At 45.3% G+C, this 17,469-nt stretch overlaps 1 protein-coding gene across 1 annotated transcript in view; it reads left to right on the plus strand.

Moving 5' to 3' along the window:
• Nucleotides 1–17,469, plus strand: part of CDHR3 (cadherin related family member 3) — an 89,922-nt gene that overhangs the window by 53,262 nt on the left and 19,191 nt on the right. The window contains exons 7-8 of the mRNA XM_059932536.1: nt 3,880–4,028; nt 5,990–6,179. Coding sequence (XP_059788519.1) covers nt 3,880–4,028; nt 5,990–6,179 — 339 coding nt within the window. The remainder of the gene's footprint in view (nt 1–3,879; nt 4,029–5,989; nt 6,180–17,469) is intronic.

Here is a 17,469-nt window from a genome sequence, read left to right on the forward strand (position 1 = left end):
ACAGAAACGAAGACCCAACACAGTCAAAAATAAATAATAAAATAAAAATAAATAAATTTATAAAAAAAAAAAAAAAAAAAGCAACTCCACTCACAGGCTAACCAAGTGCCTTGTGGCAAAACACACCACAATTGTGAAACTTCTGGACATTATCACAGTCCACAGCCCAGTTGCTGAGTGTCAACACGGAGGGAACAGCAGCAGAGGCACTCCCACAAAATGCTTGTTGCCGGGTTAAGCTCAGCAGGACGGTGCCGTGCATTTCTGCTGACGGGCTCCTCCAGGAACACAGTACAGGCAGTTTATAAATAGTTGTGACATCCCAGCCTGGATTCGGACTCAAGTATTGGCCAAAACAGCAATGCGGATTCATCAGTGATCCCCAGAGGAAGGTGATGGCGGTGGGGCTAGAGCTGACACGTTCTGCGATGCCCTCTCCACACCCCCAGTCTGTGAGGTGGGAAAGCAGACTAATGGGCCTGCAAAGGGGAAAATAATCAGTTCGCCCAAGGGGCAGAACATGTAGGCCATCTGGTTTGGACTGTGTCTTCCAAAATAAAGCAGTTGGCCTCAGCAGAAAGAGAACATGACCTTGGCTGTTTGTTGGGGCCCCCCAGAGATTGCTCTGGAACTCTGGTTCTCATTTTTGGTTTGAGAGATGAACCTGTTAGGCTCCATCCCAGACAGGAAGCATGACCTCTGTGACTGTCTAACCATTTATTAAAAACACAGTCGACTTTATTTCAAACAGTGTTCCCTGGATGTTGGTAAGGATGGGTCTGCGAGAGCCTGTGATCTAGAAGGATGTGAGGCAGGATTTGGGGCAGGATGGCTGCCCTACTTTGCCCGGGCTGCTCAATTAGAGCCAACCTAGTCCCTCAGCCATCCTGACTTACAACAAGTTTGCTCAGTTTCAAGCTAGGTACTAACTTTGAGGGTTTCCTGGTTCCCTTGAACCATCATCCTTATTTTCTCCCAAATCAGTGCTAGGACTAACGATAAGTTATTTAATTCAGGATAAACAAAATTAAATCCTCAAATGGATTCAAGTAGACTGAGTCTGAGTGTGAAGTTAGAAATGCAAAATGTGGAAACAACTCTTCTATCTTTACTATTTGTTAAGGTCCTGCAATGAAATACAACCAAAGCAAGTACTATTTCTGTTGTTGAAAATGCGTCACCATTTTTCTCCCGGGTGGTGACAAATGCTGAACGTCTCATGTTCTCGTGATGTGCACTCCAGGATGCTGCCATTATGAAAGTCGGGCAGTTTATTATAAGAGTACCCGACTTACATTCACTCTCTACCTCACAAACAGTGCTCGCTGCTCGTGCAAAGAACTTTGTTTTAGAGTCAGGCAGGTGGGTCTTTCTCCCCTTCTGCCCATTTCTTTTGCATTCATTCACAGTCCTTTTCAACCTGGCGCCAGGCAGTGTAGACACACTTTATGGACTTACAGAAGCCATACCCAGGTCATCCCGGATTCACACCCTTTCCCCTGAGTGTGGCCCTGGGTCCAGGCTCTGGTGAGCCGGTGTCATGGGGAGAGGGGTGTGGGAATTAGTGATATCAGAGCTTTCCCCTGTCGGGGGTGCTGCTGGGGTCCTGGCTTCACCACATTTGAACAGATTTCTACTGTGGTTTGAGGGTAACACTTCTAAGTTAAATGATATTTTATACACACTTGGGTCTTGGATCCCCAAACCAAATAAACCACAGATTTTATCTTCTGCCAGGCTCAATATCAAGTCAGCCAAGGACAGGATGTTGTACCCGGGGAGTTGTGTCTTCACCAAGAGCCTGATCAGTCCTCTTCACGAGGACCTGATTTCCCGGAGCGCCCAATGTGGGCTGCAGGAGCCCGCAGATGAGGGTCTTAAACAGCTGCACTCCTGACATTTGGAGCGGGATACTTGCCGCGGTGGGGCTGTCCTGGGCATCGTAGGCTGTTTAGCAACGTCCCTGGCCTCGATTCACTACACGCCGAGGGCAGCCTGCTCCTCTAGTTGTGACAAACCACATAATCATCTGCAGCTGAGAACCACTGTCTTCGAAGGGAAGGAGGAGGGTGGGAGCAAGGGGATTTCTCTCCCAAGGTGTCCTCTGTCTGTCCTGTGAGAGGCTGGGAGCCTCTGGCTGTCACCTCTGGTGACTCCTCATAATAGTCCTTCTCAAACTTTAAAGTGTTACCCCGCCCCCGACCCCGCACATCTTGTGAAACTCTGGCTCCTGATTCAGGGGTCTGGAGTGGCCGAAGGACCCAGCATGCTCAGGAAGGCAGTTAGAAAGGCGGGGACCACCCCTGGGGTAGCAAAGGCGAGGCTGGGAAGGTCGCACGGGTGTCTTAGTGATCTCTCTGTTGGAAATTAACGGAACCCCCTGAATGTAGCCAAAGGAAAAAATCCAACACGTGAGAAACAGGGTCTCTCACACAGTGGAATAAGGGCTTAGTCCAGCCTGAGGAGCCAGGGCCGTCCCCCTCTCTCCTCTGGCTCTGCTTTTGGTTCCTGCCGCCCCGCCTCCTTGGCTGCATCCCACTTTGTCCATCCCTGGACCCACTGGCGGGCAGCACGGATTCCCTGACAACGGTGTGTGTCAGGTAAGTAAATGGATAAAACGGCAGCTTCTGGGGGACACCTGGTAGTGAGAGGTCCAGAGCACTGAGGTGGCCTCTTGGCCTGAACAAGATTACTGTCTCCCATCAATGGAGCGAGCCTACAGGAGGGCGCCCCAGGAGTGGGGGCCGGCCCAGGATCCCGGGAGCAGCCTGCCTGGGCAGGGCCTTGTTCCAGCCGTTCTCGGCCTGCCTCTGACTCCCCTGGAGGCCCCCTCCCCTTTCTCCTCCCTCTGGCCCTACAGATGATGGGATAGAACCGCAGAGACCTTCTGAGCTCATGAAACGAACGCAATCCTTTAGATCCGAGGTAGAGTATTCCCCTCTTAAAGACACTCCCACATGGGAAAACCCAAATTTAGGAAACTGGTAAATTAAAGATGACTATTTGTCCCACTGAAGTGATTTTCCCTCCACAAAAGGACTTCCGGCAGAGTTATTTTAAACGATAAGCTTCCCTTGGTACATTCAAAATTATTCAATTTACGCAGGGTATGCTGTTAAAACCTCAAACATATCTGTCTGGTTTTGGGCCTTTTCCAAGGCAGTACAGGTCTGAGGAAGGTGCATAAGTTAGCAGTTTGGGCTTACTCTGTAAGAAGTCATCCTTGGAGGGCAGCGCGCTGACCTTAGCTTCTGCCAGTGGGGCTCGTTTCTCCCTTCAGAGAGCTGACCTCACGGTTAACGCAACTTGGAAAGGCATACACGTTCTGTGTGTAAATTCTGCCTCCTCAGAACAAAAAAAGAAAAAAAAAAAGGGAAGAAATAAAAAGTGAGCAGAGGCCCTGGGATAGAGAAGGTTCACAATTTAATCAGTTTCTGGTGGCAACCATGGTGTGGGCATCAGGAAGTTATAGTTTTGGCTATTGTGTCCTGAGGGATTTTTAAAAGAATTCAGGAAAATTCTGCACACGAACTGGGAGAAGAGAAGACAGCTGGACAGGCCAACTATCCTTATTTTAAAAGATGTTAATGCCAAGGCTGACCTGAAATGGCATCAGGCCTGCGTGGAGTCAGGGACCATGGCTGGTATAAATCGTTGCCATCGCAGCACGGCAACTTCTTTGCATCCACAGGGATGTGATCTGTGGAAACACAAAAGCCAGTCACCCCTCCTTTCAGCTGCTGAGCTCTCCCTCCCGAACACACTGATGCAACTCCAAGAGCTCAGCGCTATATTTAGCACAAACCAAAATACCCACCTCCCAGACTCCACCCTCCTGTGCCCCTGAAATGAGCTGTGTCTGTTGTATTTCTGTTCCAGCCCAACGCACGTGTACACGATTCCCGAGGAGCTGGGTCCAGGAGCAATTGTGGCCAATATCACAGCTGAGGACCCTGATGATAAAGGTTTCACCAGCTTCCTCTTCTACAGCATCACTACTGTCAACAGCTATTTCATGATCAATCAGTGTAAGTCACACACACACACACACACACACACACACACACACACACATCCTTATGTGCATCCTTTAATTCAGCCACTTGGATTGTTTTACAAATATTTTCTCTGTCTTCTGGTCTGGGGCATGCCTTTCCGTCTAGACTATCGTAAGTTATCAGGGTAACAGGTGTATTTTTTTTTTTTTTTTGGCCGCACCTCGTGGCTTTGGGGATCTTAGTTCCCTGACCAGGGATTGAACCCAGGCCCCGGCAGTGAAAGCATGGAGTCCTAACCACTGGACCGCCAGGGAATTCCCTGTAATAGGTGTATTAAAAGCAGCTGGCTTAAGGTTTGGGGACATTGAACAGGGCCCTGTGTCGACAGCTGCATCATCAGCTGTATCACCACTCCACCTTTGAGGCAGGTGGGCATCTAAGGATGGATGAGTTCACTATCCTGAGGGTACCTTGAAGTCTCCTGAACAGAGGACCCAGACCAGCACTGTCCAGAAGAAATACAGTGGAAGCCACATATGTAATTTTAAAGTGGCCACAAAAAGTAGAAACCGGTGAAATTAATCTTAATAAGGCATTTTATTTAACCCAATATATCCAAAATATTATCATTTTAACTTGTAATCAAGATTTTAAAGTTACTCATGAGATATTTTACCTTATTATTGTTTGTGCCAATTCTTTGAAATCTGTTGTGTGTTATACTTACTGCATCTCAATTTGGCCTAGCCACATTTCAAGTGCTAAAGAGCCACATGTGGCTAGTGGTTACCATATTGGATTGCATCAATCCATTGATACATCCATCTGTGGATTCCTGGGAGATTTTCCCATCTAAGTATCTTGGAGCAGAGAAGGAGAGTTTCTCCCTCTTAATGACCACCTTTTAGTCCGTACCAGGCAGGATGCTGCGTGATCCACATGCATTCTATCTTAAGTATCCAGCAGAGCAACCCAGTGAACTACCATAATCCACATTTTACAGATGAGGAAACTGAGGCTTAGAGAGAGACTCGGATAGGTTAAGTGACTCATCCAAGGTCTCACAGCTTGTAGGTTGTGAAGCAGCGATACAAACCAAAGCTGCCCGACTCCAAAGGCTGCGCTCTTCCCTACTCCTAGACTATACCGCCTCATAAATCCCTGTCACATCACCCAAAAGGACTTCACTTTACATAATGATTTTGTGGAGGCCAGCACTGGACAACCCAAAAAGACAATGTGTTACTCGTCCCATAGGCTTTAGGGCAAAGGTTACCTGTGCCCAGGAGAGGCGGGCAAAGGCGGTGCTGTCTGTCACTGAGGACCTCACTCCAGTGATCATGGCGGGATGGACAACTGTGGTTTAGAATTCTGTTCTTTCGAGTATTGCAAATTGAACTTTCAACAAATAAGTGGGGTTTTTTTGTAGTATATTCATTAAGACTCTTTGGTTGCAAGTAACAGAAACTAAGGCCAGCCAAACCAAGCAAGAGAAAAAAAAAGTAGGGGACACCTATCACCAGGATACTGCGTATCTCATGAGAAAGAGTAAACAGTCAGGGCACAGGAAGGATGGGGAGCGGTGCTGCTCCAGCGCCCTCAGCAGCTAGAGTTCTGGCATCTTATCTGTAGCTCCACTAGGAACCTGACTTGTGTCTCCCAGTTACAAATTCTCCAGAAAGATAACCCAGGGGTTGGAGTCAGCTGTCTATCAGTCCAATGAATGACGGGCAAGGACAGCTGCCAGGGGGCCCAACCCTGAGGCATGAGGTGCAAAATTCTAGAAGGATCAGGCCAGACACCCCAGTCAATGTCCAAGACAGGAACTTACACTAGGTTTTTTTTTTTAATGTACTTGTATAAAGAATATTCTCTTTGTAAGCCAGTCCTCACATGAGAATGTTCTTTTCCAATGTACTCCAAGTCTCCACCTGCCTTCGACTCTTCATTTCTCTCCAAAGAGCCATATTCTGACCTTTGCTTTCTCACAGTTACTGGGACCATCCAAGTTGTGCGCAGGATAGACCGAGATGCAGGGGAATTAAGACAAAATCCTGCCATATCTCTGGAGGTTCTGGTGAAGGATAGACCCTTCGGGGGTCAGGAGAATCGCAAGCAGATAACCTTCATTGTGGAAGACATTAATGACAACCCCTCGACATGCACCAAGTTCACCTTCAGGTATTTGCCTTCTGAGACACGTGTGGGCACATCACCTCTTTGGGGGTGCTTGGATATTCTGGTATAGCCTGGCGGGGACTGACGGATTGTGGTCACCTGTGACACAGCTCAATAAAATAAGTAGATTTGAACTGTCCCTTTAGGTGAGAGATTTTCCTTCCTCATCCTTTTTTCTTCCCTCTCTTCCATTTTCTTTCCTCTTTGTAATCTCTCTTCTCCACTTTCTTACTCTGTTAAAAAATATTTTTATTTTGCTCTCTTCTACAACACGTTCACCTCCATTGGTTACAAGTCCACAGGACTTGTCAGGCACTCTCTGGACTGTACCTTTTCTTTATTTATTGCCACCCATGGCAAGATGGTGCTGTTGGTTAGCAGTTATAGTAGATACTTGAGACTTAGGATCGGTAACTAGGAGCTCCCAGAGAAGCGCGCCACCAGTAATATGAATAAATGAAACCAAGGATTTACTTAAAACAAAACAAAGCATCTAATTCACTTTACACAACTTAACTGCCTGTGAACAAAAGGCAATGGAGAGGGGGGAAAAGGCAGATACAAATTCTTTTGGATATTTTGACCTGTTCTTTGTCTCACAATCTACTCACCGTTATTTTAAAATAAAGTCCCTTAGAGGAGGAACCAAGATGGCAGAGTAGAAGGACGTGTTCTCACTCCCTCTTGCGAGAACACCAGAATCACAACTAGCTGCTGGACAATCATTGACAGGAAGACACTGGAACCCACCAAAAAAAGATACCCCACATCCAAAGACAAAGGAGAAGCCACAAGGAGACGGTAGGAGGGGCGCAATCACAGTAAAATCAAATCCCATAACTGCTGAGTGGGTGACTCACAGACTGGAGAACACTTATACCACAGAAGTCCACCCACTGAAGTGAAGGTTCTGAGCCCCACGTCAGGCTTCCCAACCTGGGGGTCTGGCAACAGGAGGAGGAATTCCTAGAGAATAAGACTTTGAAGTCTAGTGGGATTTGATTTCAGGACTTCAACAGGACTGGGGGAAACAGAGACTCCACTCTTGGAGGGCACACACAAACTAGTGTGTGCATCGGGACCCAGGGGAAGGAGCAGTGACCCCAGGGGAGACTGAACCAGACCTACCAGCTAGTGTTGGAGGGTCTCCTGCAGAGGTGGGGGGTGGCTGTGGCTCACCATGGGGACAAGGACACTGGCAGCAGAAGTTCTAGGAAGTACTCCTTGGCGTGAGCCCTCCCAGAGTCCGCCATTAGCCCCACCAAAGAGCCCAGGTAGGCTCCAGTGTTGGGTTGCCTAAGGCCAAACAACCAACAGGGAGGGAACCCAGCCCCACCCATCAGCAGTCAAGTGGATTAAAGTTTTACTGAGCTCTGCCCACCAGAGCAACAGTCAGCTCTACCCACCACCAGTCCCTCCCATCAGGAAACTTGCACAAGCCTCTTAGAAAGACTCATCCACCAGAGGGCAGACGGCAGAAGCAAGAAGAACTACAGTCCTGCAGCTTGTGGAACAAAAACCACATTCACAGAAAGATAGACAAGATGAAAAGGCAGAGGGCTATGTACCAGATGAAGGAACAAGATAAAACCCTAGAAAAACAACTATATGAAGTGGAGATAGGCAACCTTCCAGAGAAAGAATTCAGAATAATGATAGTGAAGATGATCCAGGACCTCGGAAAAAGAATGGAGGCAAAGATCGAGAAGATGCAAGAAATGTTTAACAAAGACCTAGAAGAATTAAAGAACAAACAGAGATGAACAATACAATAACTGAAATAAAAACTACACTAGAAGGAATCAATAGCAGAATAACTGAGGCAGAAGAACGGATAAGTGACCTGGAAGACAGAATGGTGGAATTCACTGTTGTGGAATAGAATAAAGAAAAAAGAATGAAAAGAAATGAAGACAGACTAAGAGACCTCTGGGACAACATTAAACGCAACAACATTCACATTATAGGGGTCCCAGAAGGAGGAGAGAGAGAAAGGACCCGAGAAAATATTTGAAGAGATTATAGTCGAAAACTTCCCTAACCTGGGAAAGGAAATAGCCACCCAAGTCCAGGAAGTGCAGAGAGTTCCATACAGGATAAACCCAAGGAGAAACACACCGAGACACATAGTAATCAAACAGGCAAAAATTAAACACAAAGAAAAATTATTGAAAGCAGCAAGGAAAAAACGACAAATAACATACAAGGGAACTCCCATAAGATTAACAGCTGATTTCTCAGCAGAAACTCTACAAGCCAGAAGGGAGTGGCATGATATACTTAGAGTGATGAAAGGGAAGAACCTACAGCCAAGATTATTCTACCCAGCAAGGATCTCACTCAGATTCGATGGAGAAGTCAAAAGCTTTACAGACAAGCAAAAGCTAAGAGAACTCAGCACCACCAAACCAGCTCTACAACAAATGCTAAAGGAACTTCTCTAACTGGGAAACACAAGAGAAGAAAAGGACCTACAAAAACAAACCCAAAACAATTAAGAAATTGGTCATAGGAACATACATATCGATAATTACCTTAAACGTGAATGGATTACATGCTCCAACCAAAAGACACAGGTTTGCTGAATGGATACAAAAACAAGACCCATATATATGCTGTCTACAAGAGACCCACTTCAGATCTAGGGACACATACAGATTGAAAGTGAGAGGATGGAAAAAGATATTCCATGCAAATGGAAACCAAAAGAAAGCTGGAGTACCAATACTCATATCAGATAAAATAGACTTTAAAATAAAGAATGTTACAAGAGACAAGGAAGGACACTACATAATGATCAAGGGATCAATCCAAGAAGAAGATATAACAATTATAAATATATATGCACCCAACATAGGAGCACCTCAATACATAAGGCAACTGCTAACAGCTATAAAAGAGGAAATTGACAGTAATACAATAATAGTGGGGGACTTTAACACCTCACTTACACCAATGGACAGATCATCCAAAATGAAAATAAATAAGGAAACAGAAGCTTTAAATGACACAATAGACCAGATAGATTTAATTGATATATATAGGACATTCCATCCAAAAACAACAGATTCCACTTTCTTCTCAAGTGCGCATGGAACATTCTCCAGGATAGATCACATCTTGGGTCACAAATCAAGCCACAGTAAATTTAAGAAAATTGAAATCATATCAAGCATCTTTTCTGACCACAACGCTATGAGATTAGAAATGAATTACAGGGGAAAAAACGTAAAAAACACAAACACATGGAGGCTAAACAATACATTACTAAATAACCAAGAGATCACTGAAGAAATCAAAGAGGAAATCAAAAAATACCTAGAGACAAATGACAATGAAAACACGATGACCCAAAACCTATGGGACGCAGCAAAAGCAGTTCTAAGAGGGAAGTTTATAGCTATACAAGCCTACCTAAAGAAACAAGAAAAATCTCAAGTAAACAATCTAACCTCACACCTAAAGAAACTAGAGAAAGAAGAACAAACAAAACTCAAAGTTAGCAGAAGGAAAGAAATCATAAAGAACAGAGCGGAAATAAATGAAATAGAAAGAAAGAAAAAATAGCAAAGATCAATAAGACTAAAAGCTGATTCGTTGAGAAGATAAACAAAATTGATAAGCCATTAGCCAGACTCAGACTCATCAAGAAAAAGAGGGAGAGGACTCAAATCAATAAAATCAGAAATGAAAAAGGAGAAGTTACAACAGACACCACAGAAATACAAAGCATCCTGAGAGACTACTACAAGCAACTCTATGCCAATAAAATGGACAACCTGGAAGAAATGGACAAATTCTTAGGAAGGTATAACCTTCCAAGACTGAACCAGGAAGAAATAGAAAATATGAACAGACCAATCACAAGTAATGAAATTGAAACTGTGATTAAAAACCTTCCAACAAACAAAAGTCCAGGACCAGATGGCTTCACAGGTGAATTCTATCAAACATTTAGAGAAGAGCTAACACCCATCCTTCTCAAACTCTTCCAAAAAATTGCAGAGGAAGGAACACTCCCAAACTCATTCTATGAGGCCACCATCACCCTGATACCAAAACCAGACAAAGATACTACAAAAAAAGAAAATTACAGACCAATATCACTGATGAATATAGATGCAAAAATCCTCAACAAAATTCTAGCAAACAGAATCCAACAACACATTAAAAGGATCATACACCACGATCAAGTGGCATTTATCCCAGGGATGCAAGGATTCTTCAATATATGCAAATCAATCAATGTGATACACCATATTAACAAATTGAAGAATAAAAACCATATGATCATCTCAATAGATGCAGAATAAGCTTTTGACAAAATTCAACACCCACTTCTGATAAAAACTCTCCAGAAAGTGGGCATAGAGGGAACCTACCTCAACATAATAAAGGCCATATATGACAAACCCACAGCAAACATCATTCTCAATGGTGAAAAACTGAAAGCATTTCCTCTAAGATCAGGAACGAGACAAGGATGTCCACTCTCACCACTATTATTCAACATAGTTTTGGAAGTCCTAGCCACGGCAATCAGAGAAGAAAAAGAAATAAAAGGAATACAAATTGGAAAAGAAGAAGTAAAACTGTCACTGTTTGCAGATGACATGATACTATACATAGAGAATCCTAAAGATGCCACCAGAAAACTGCTAGAGCTAATCAATGAATTTGGTAAAGCTGCAGGATACAAAATGCACAGAAAGCTCTTGTATTCCTATACACTAATAATGAAAAATCTGAAAGAGAAATTAAGGAAACACTCCCATTTACCATTGCAACAAAAAGAATAAAATACCTAGGAATAAACCTACCTAGGAAGACAAAAGACCTGTATGCAGAAAACTGTAAGACACTGAGGAAAGAAATTAAAGATGATACCAACAGATGGAGAGATATACCATGTTCTTGGATTGGAAGAATCAATATTGTGAAAATGACTCTACTACCCAAAGCAATCTACAGATTCAATGTAATCCCTATCAAATTACCAACGGCATTTTTTACGGAACTAGAACAAAAGATCTTAAAATTTGTATGGAGACACAAAAGACCCCAAATAGCCAAAGCAGTCTTGAGGGAAAAAAATGGAGCTGGAGGAATCAGACTCCCTGACTTCAGACTATACTACAAAGCTACAGTAATCAAGACAGTATGGTACTGGCACAAAAACAGAAACATAGATCAATGGAACAAGATAGAAAGCCCAGAGATAAACCCATGCACCTATGGTCAACTAATCTATGACAAAGGAGGCAAGGATATACAATGGAGAAAAGACAGTCTCTTCAATAAGTGGTGCTGGGAAAACTGGACAGCTACATGTAAAAGAATGAAATTAGAACACTCCCTAACACCACACACAAAAATAAACTCAAAATGGATTAGAGACCTAAACGTAAGACTGGACACTATAAAACTCTTAGAGGAAAACATAGGAAGAACACTCTTTGACATAAATCACAGCTAGATCTCTTTTGATCCACCACCTAGAGTAATGGAAATAAAAACAAAAATAAACAAATGGGACCTAATGAAACTTAAAAGCTTTTGCACAGCAAAGGAAACCAGAAACAAGACAAAAAGACAACCTTCAGAATGGGAGAAAATATTTGCAAACGAATCAACGGACAAAGGATTAATCTCCAAAATATATAAATAGCTCATGCAGCTCAATATTAAAGAAACAAACAACCCAATCCAAAAATGGGCAGAAGACCTAAATAGACATTTCTCCAAAGAAGACATACAGATGGCCAAGAAGCACATGAAAAGCTGCTCAACATCACTAATTATTAGAGAAATGCAAATCAAAACTACAATGAGGTATCACCTCACACCAGTTAGAATGGGCATCATCAGAAAATCTACAAACAACAAATGCTGGAGAGGGTGTGGAGAAAAGGGAACCCTCTTGCACTGTTGGTGGGAATGTAAATTGATACAGCCACTATGGAGAACAGTATGGAGGTTCCTTAAAAAACTAAAAATAGAATTACCATATGATACAGCAATCCCGCTACTGGACATATACCCACAGAAAACCATAATTCAAAAAGAAACATGCACCCCAGTGTTCATTGCAGCACTATTTACAATAGCCAGGTCATGGAAGCAACCTAAATGCCCATCGACAGATGAATGGATAAAGAAGATGTGGTACATATATACAATGGAATATTACTCAGCCATAATAAGGAACGAAACTGGGTCATTTGTTGAGACGTGGATGGATCTAGAGTCTGTCTTACAGAGTGAAGTAAGTCAGAAAGAGAAAAACAAATATCGTATATTAACGCATATATGTGGAACCTAGAAAAATAGTACAGATGAACTGGTTTGCAGGGCAGAAATTGAGACACAGATGGAGAGAACAAACACATGGACACCAAGGGGGGAAAGTGGCTGGGGGGTGGTGGTGGTGGTGTGATGAATTGGGCGATTGGGATTGACATGTATAATTGATGTGTATAGAATTGATGACTAATAAGAACCTGCTGTATAAAAAAATAAATAAAATAAAAGTCAAAAATTAAAAAAATCAATGAAGTCCCTTGTGATTCTGGGTCAATATGACTCTTGCAAAACAGTACTGTCTTTCCACTAACTATTTTGTCTCAATGCCACAAGATGAGTAATTCCCCAGGTTAGCTTCATCTCTGTGGTTTCTTAATAGCTAGTCTCCAGTTGCTTGGGAGTCTGAAGGTGGTTCCTCCTGGGGGTGGGGAGGGCACCTCTGCAGCGACCCTTGCTGAGAGAGTGTCCTGTGTCTGGAGCGAAGCTGAACTCCAGAGCTGGTCTCACTTTCAGATCTCCCTAGGGAAAGAGTCTCCCTCTGAGATTATCTTTGCTTTTGCAAGTTCATTTTTTAAGCTCTAGGTAACTCTGGACATAGACCCGATACATAGTGTGGCCATACAAAGGACAAAGGACCCTAGACAAAGATGATCTAGGATAAGCAGTAGAAATACAAACTCCTTTATTATGCTCTTCAATGTCCCCCTGTTTTCCTCACTGGCATGCCCAGCATAGCGCTAAGAATCAAGTAGTCTTGAGCCTGGCATCAAAACAGCTAAACCCTGTTCTGGACATACCCTACTTGCCTCTTCAGATCTAGCTCCCAGCCTCCCCAACCCTGCTCTGTGCCCCAGGAGGCTGACCTCTATGGAAATCAACTGCTCCCTTGCCCCGCACCTTCCCGTTGGCCCACGGGAAGCCCTGGAATGAGGGGGAGAGAGAAGTCAGGGTATTTATCCCCTGGCTCCCTCCCTGTCAGCGGCATGAGCCCCTCCACCTCCTGAAGGTCTCAGTTCCTATTAGGCCGCCCTCTGCGCACAGCACCCTCTGCCCCTGGTTCCGGTTTCAGGAACTGCTCCCTCCTCCGGCTCCTTGAGGCCTAGCAGTGGAAAGGGAGGCCCACTCTTCCTAGACCTAGACCATCCTTTGAAGTTTCCATGTACCGTGTGTACACGTTGTAACAGTCCCTTTACTAAACCCTCCCAGAATTATCTTAATTTGCCATCTGCTTCTTGCTGAGGCCCCTATCAAATCAATAATGGCCTTGACCATGTGATAGGCTCCTATCCCAACCCCAAGAACAGAGTCTGTTTGATGGGTGAGAACAGTTGTCATGGATAGTTAGGACCGTGACTTCCATACCATTTTCTGCATAAATCAAACCCACCACTGTTAAGAGAAGTTTGGTCCCTGGGATGGAGTAGAAGTGATCCACAGAGTCACTCTTGCACTTTCTTTGAAAATCTAAAGCTATGCTAGTGCCCTTGGATGGCTCCAGTGCATCTTGGGAAATTCTTCTCCTCATGTCCTGCTCTTCTAGACCCTCCTGCTTTCCCCTTCATTCTCCTGCCCTAAGAGGTGGGGGAAGATGGTTGAAGAGTAAGAATTCTGGGTATCAATGATTGGAGAGGACTGTGCTATCTCCAGCCTTCCTGGCCAATTTCCTCCCCTCAGTGCATTTCTGGTAAGTGTGTACTGTGGCTTCCTGTGGTCCAGAGTCCCCTGACGTGTGAGATGACAGTTTACAAACTGCATTCCATATTAGCTGGTAAAATCACATTTTGAATATCCTAGACTGTCCAGACAAGCTCATGCAGAGTCCTGCCCTTGATAATCTTCTCTCCAAATTAGCCTTGAAGGTCAACGCCAGCCAGTAACTGAACTAATTGTATTTATTACTAAAGGTAACTCTAAACAATGTTCCAGGAGGGCTCTGGGCTTTTGCAGTGGGAGGAACTTGCAGTCGTCCTGTAAAAGCCAAGATATGAGGAGGGGCAACAAAAGGGCTCCTCCCTCTGCCCTCTGCAGTCCGGAAAGTGAGAGTTTTTACTCCCAAACCCCAGCTTCGTTTGCATACTCCAGGGAGGGGCTGGGAAACCCTGACCTGCATTACCCACCACTCTCCCATGCCTAGCATCTTGTCCATTCCCACCACACCAGAGTGGAAGCACCCGGGCAGGTCAAAAGCAAGCCAAACGACAGCACTGGTGCTGCCACAGGCTCTGGCAGCCCTGTCCCTGAATATTTACCCTTTCTTCAGGGCTGTTGGCACAGTCTCTGCGGCGGAGTTTGGGGGAGCAGGTAGAATAGGCTGGGAGGGCACCAAGCACCCAGTGGATCCCACGAGGCAGGTGGCTTCGTGCCAGGTTCCCTGCCATCCCCGTGGGTCCACGCAGGCTCTCAGGCGGCCGAGAGACAGAAACAGCCCCTGTGGCTTTCCCAGGCTGGTGATGAATGAGCCCAAGGCCCTGATGGAGGCATCAAAGGCCCCATGACAGAGCTGCTCTGGTTGTAAATTGTCAGGCGCTTGGCTGAAAGCGCTTTGCAAGCTGTTTGTGAGCCAGAGGCAGAGGACGTTGGCTGGGCCTGTTACCTCCAAGTTGGGGGGGAACCGTGGTCAGATGGCTGGGAGTGAGGGCAGCCCGCCTTTGAGGCAGGGAGTGATGAATGGGGGGGGGGAGTGGTTTTCCAAGTCATGCGTTTAGGGGGAAAATACCAAGTGGCGGGGGAAAATGAAAAGAACATGCCAGGCGGCCCTAAGGGGCCAAGTGTGAAGGCCTCTTTTGGAGGGCGTGAAATGTCTGGCTTCCGGACCCTAGAGTCTTTGGGTGATGCAACCTTCCGGCTTCTGCAGACTTGTAATCAAGGCTCAGATCCCTGAACCCTCTGTGGGCCTGGAGAGTCATTGATAGAACCGTAAGTAAAATTTACTGTGACTCTTAACACTGACAAGAGGATGGTGCCTGGATGCATCAGCTTTCTGGGACAGGTCTTGAAACCACCCTGAACCAATCTTTCTTCATCTGTAAAATGGGGACAAGAACACAAACCTCTAGGCAATGAGGGGATGAGAGACAGAGTTTTTAAAGTGTTTGGTAGGATACCACATATAGTTGGTATTTAACAAATAGTATCTATTCTAAGTATTTATGAGTAAAACCACGACATCGTGCCACCAAGACAAGAATGGAAATGCTCGGACTCCAGTCCTGCTGAGACACAGAGACATCGTGGAGATTCAGTGACACCTGTGAGAAAGACCGCTTTCCCACAGCAAACCCAGTTACCCTCAGCAGCACAAAAACAACCTTGCCGTCAGCCTTGGCTCCATGTTTGCTAAGCCCATTTTAGCTGCCGTGAAGAGCTGGTGTGGAACGTAGAAAGCAGCATAACTCTGTTGCAGAGAGAGGTGATAGTACAGAGGATTAGAGACACGTGTTGATGCTCCGAGAACAAGATGCCAAGACAGGATTAAATGTGCGAGGATTTTATTAGGGGAAATGCCTGTGGGAGAAGATGGGGAGAGAGCTAGGCTAGGCTGCGAGGGTCATCAGACCGTGATGCAAGTCTGACCTGAGTAAAGGAAGGAGGGAGGGTGCGTGGGTGGGAATGTTCTAGTCTGTTCTGCAGTCCATGAACTTGGCTAGGGCACTGGGGAGTCCTGGAGCCAAAGTCAGCTGTCACAGGACAGGAATGAGTCTGCCTTAGTATCTCTGCCCTGCCCTGTCGTTGGCACACGACCTCACTGCAAATACAGTGATGGATTTCAGAGCCGAGCAGCTGGGGTCTGTGATCATTCTATTCCTGCAGCTGTAGGTCTTCCAGGCACATTCTCCTGGCAGCCCCAATATATTTTTGTAAGAAATCCTGCCCAAAGCAAAACATGATTGTGGTAGGGAAAGAAAGAAAGAGAAAGGGAGAAAGGGAGGAAGGGAGGAAGGGAGGACGGGAGGACGGGAGGAAGGGAGGAAGGAGAGAGAGAGAAAAAGAGAAAGAAAATACTAGCCACACAAATTCCTTTTTGCCTGTACATGAGCCACTTTGCAGTGTGATTTTGCCATTCCTCCCATCAAGAGATGGGTATCTCTTTCTACTCCTTGAATCTGGACTTGACCAGGTGAATTGCTTTGGCCATCGGAACATTCACAAACATGGCGCAGCAGAGGATTGAAAGGTGTGTGTGCATTGGGACTTGCTACTTTTGGAAGCCTGAGATCTCCATGAGAAGAGCCCAGACTAGCCTCCTGGAGGATGGGAGGTAATATGAAGCAGAGACCTCCCACCTTCCCACCACACCTGTGAGTGAGGCCGTTCTGGAGCATCTAGCCCCCACCAAGCTGCCAGTGACTGGAGAGACCAGCCAAGCTGGGCTGGAACCAAAAGAGCGAATGGATAACCCTTAGTGTTGTAAGAAAGAATAAACGCCTGTGGCTTTAAGCCACTAGGTTTTGGGCTGGTTTGTTATGTAGCAAAAGCTAATCAACATGTCCATCTTATAGATGGAAAAACTGAAACCTGGAGACGTGTGAAGTCCCTTAATGGGTCTGGAGGTGTTACCATGCTTCCTCCGAGTCTCCCACTCCAAGCTGGGCTTGACCAGATGGCTCTGAGTTTGGGGGCAGCTTTACTCATTTGCATACTATTTGCCTCCCCGCTGGAGTGAACTGAGATTGGGACCCAGAATTCAACCTTTAATAAGCCTCTATTGAATGAATGATGCTAAGGTATCAGGAGGCCCTTCTATGACTTCGAAGCCATGAGAACACAAGTGGAGGAATTTCCAGTCTTCTAAGCATGGGAGGGGAGGGAGGGGTGCAGGGGTACAGCGATCCCCCCACAACCGGATTATCAATTCCTACAGGCAGGGGCAGAATTTCTATTTCTCTTATATTCTTCTTCACTCCTGTGCTAGTCCCATAAGCTACCATTCATTCATTCACTCAACAAATATTTCTTGAGTGTGCCAAGAACAAAGCAGATAAAGATCCCC

This window comes from Balaenoptera ricei, chromosome 9 (genome assembly GCF_028023285.1).
Source record: "Balaenoptera ricei isolate mBalRic1 chromosome 9, mBalRic1.hap2, whole genome shotgun sequence".
NCBI classification, from domain to species: Eukaryota; Metazoa; Chordata; class Mammalia; order Artiodactyla; family Balaenopteridae; genus Balaenoptera; species Balaenoptera ricei.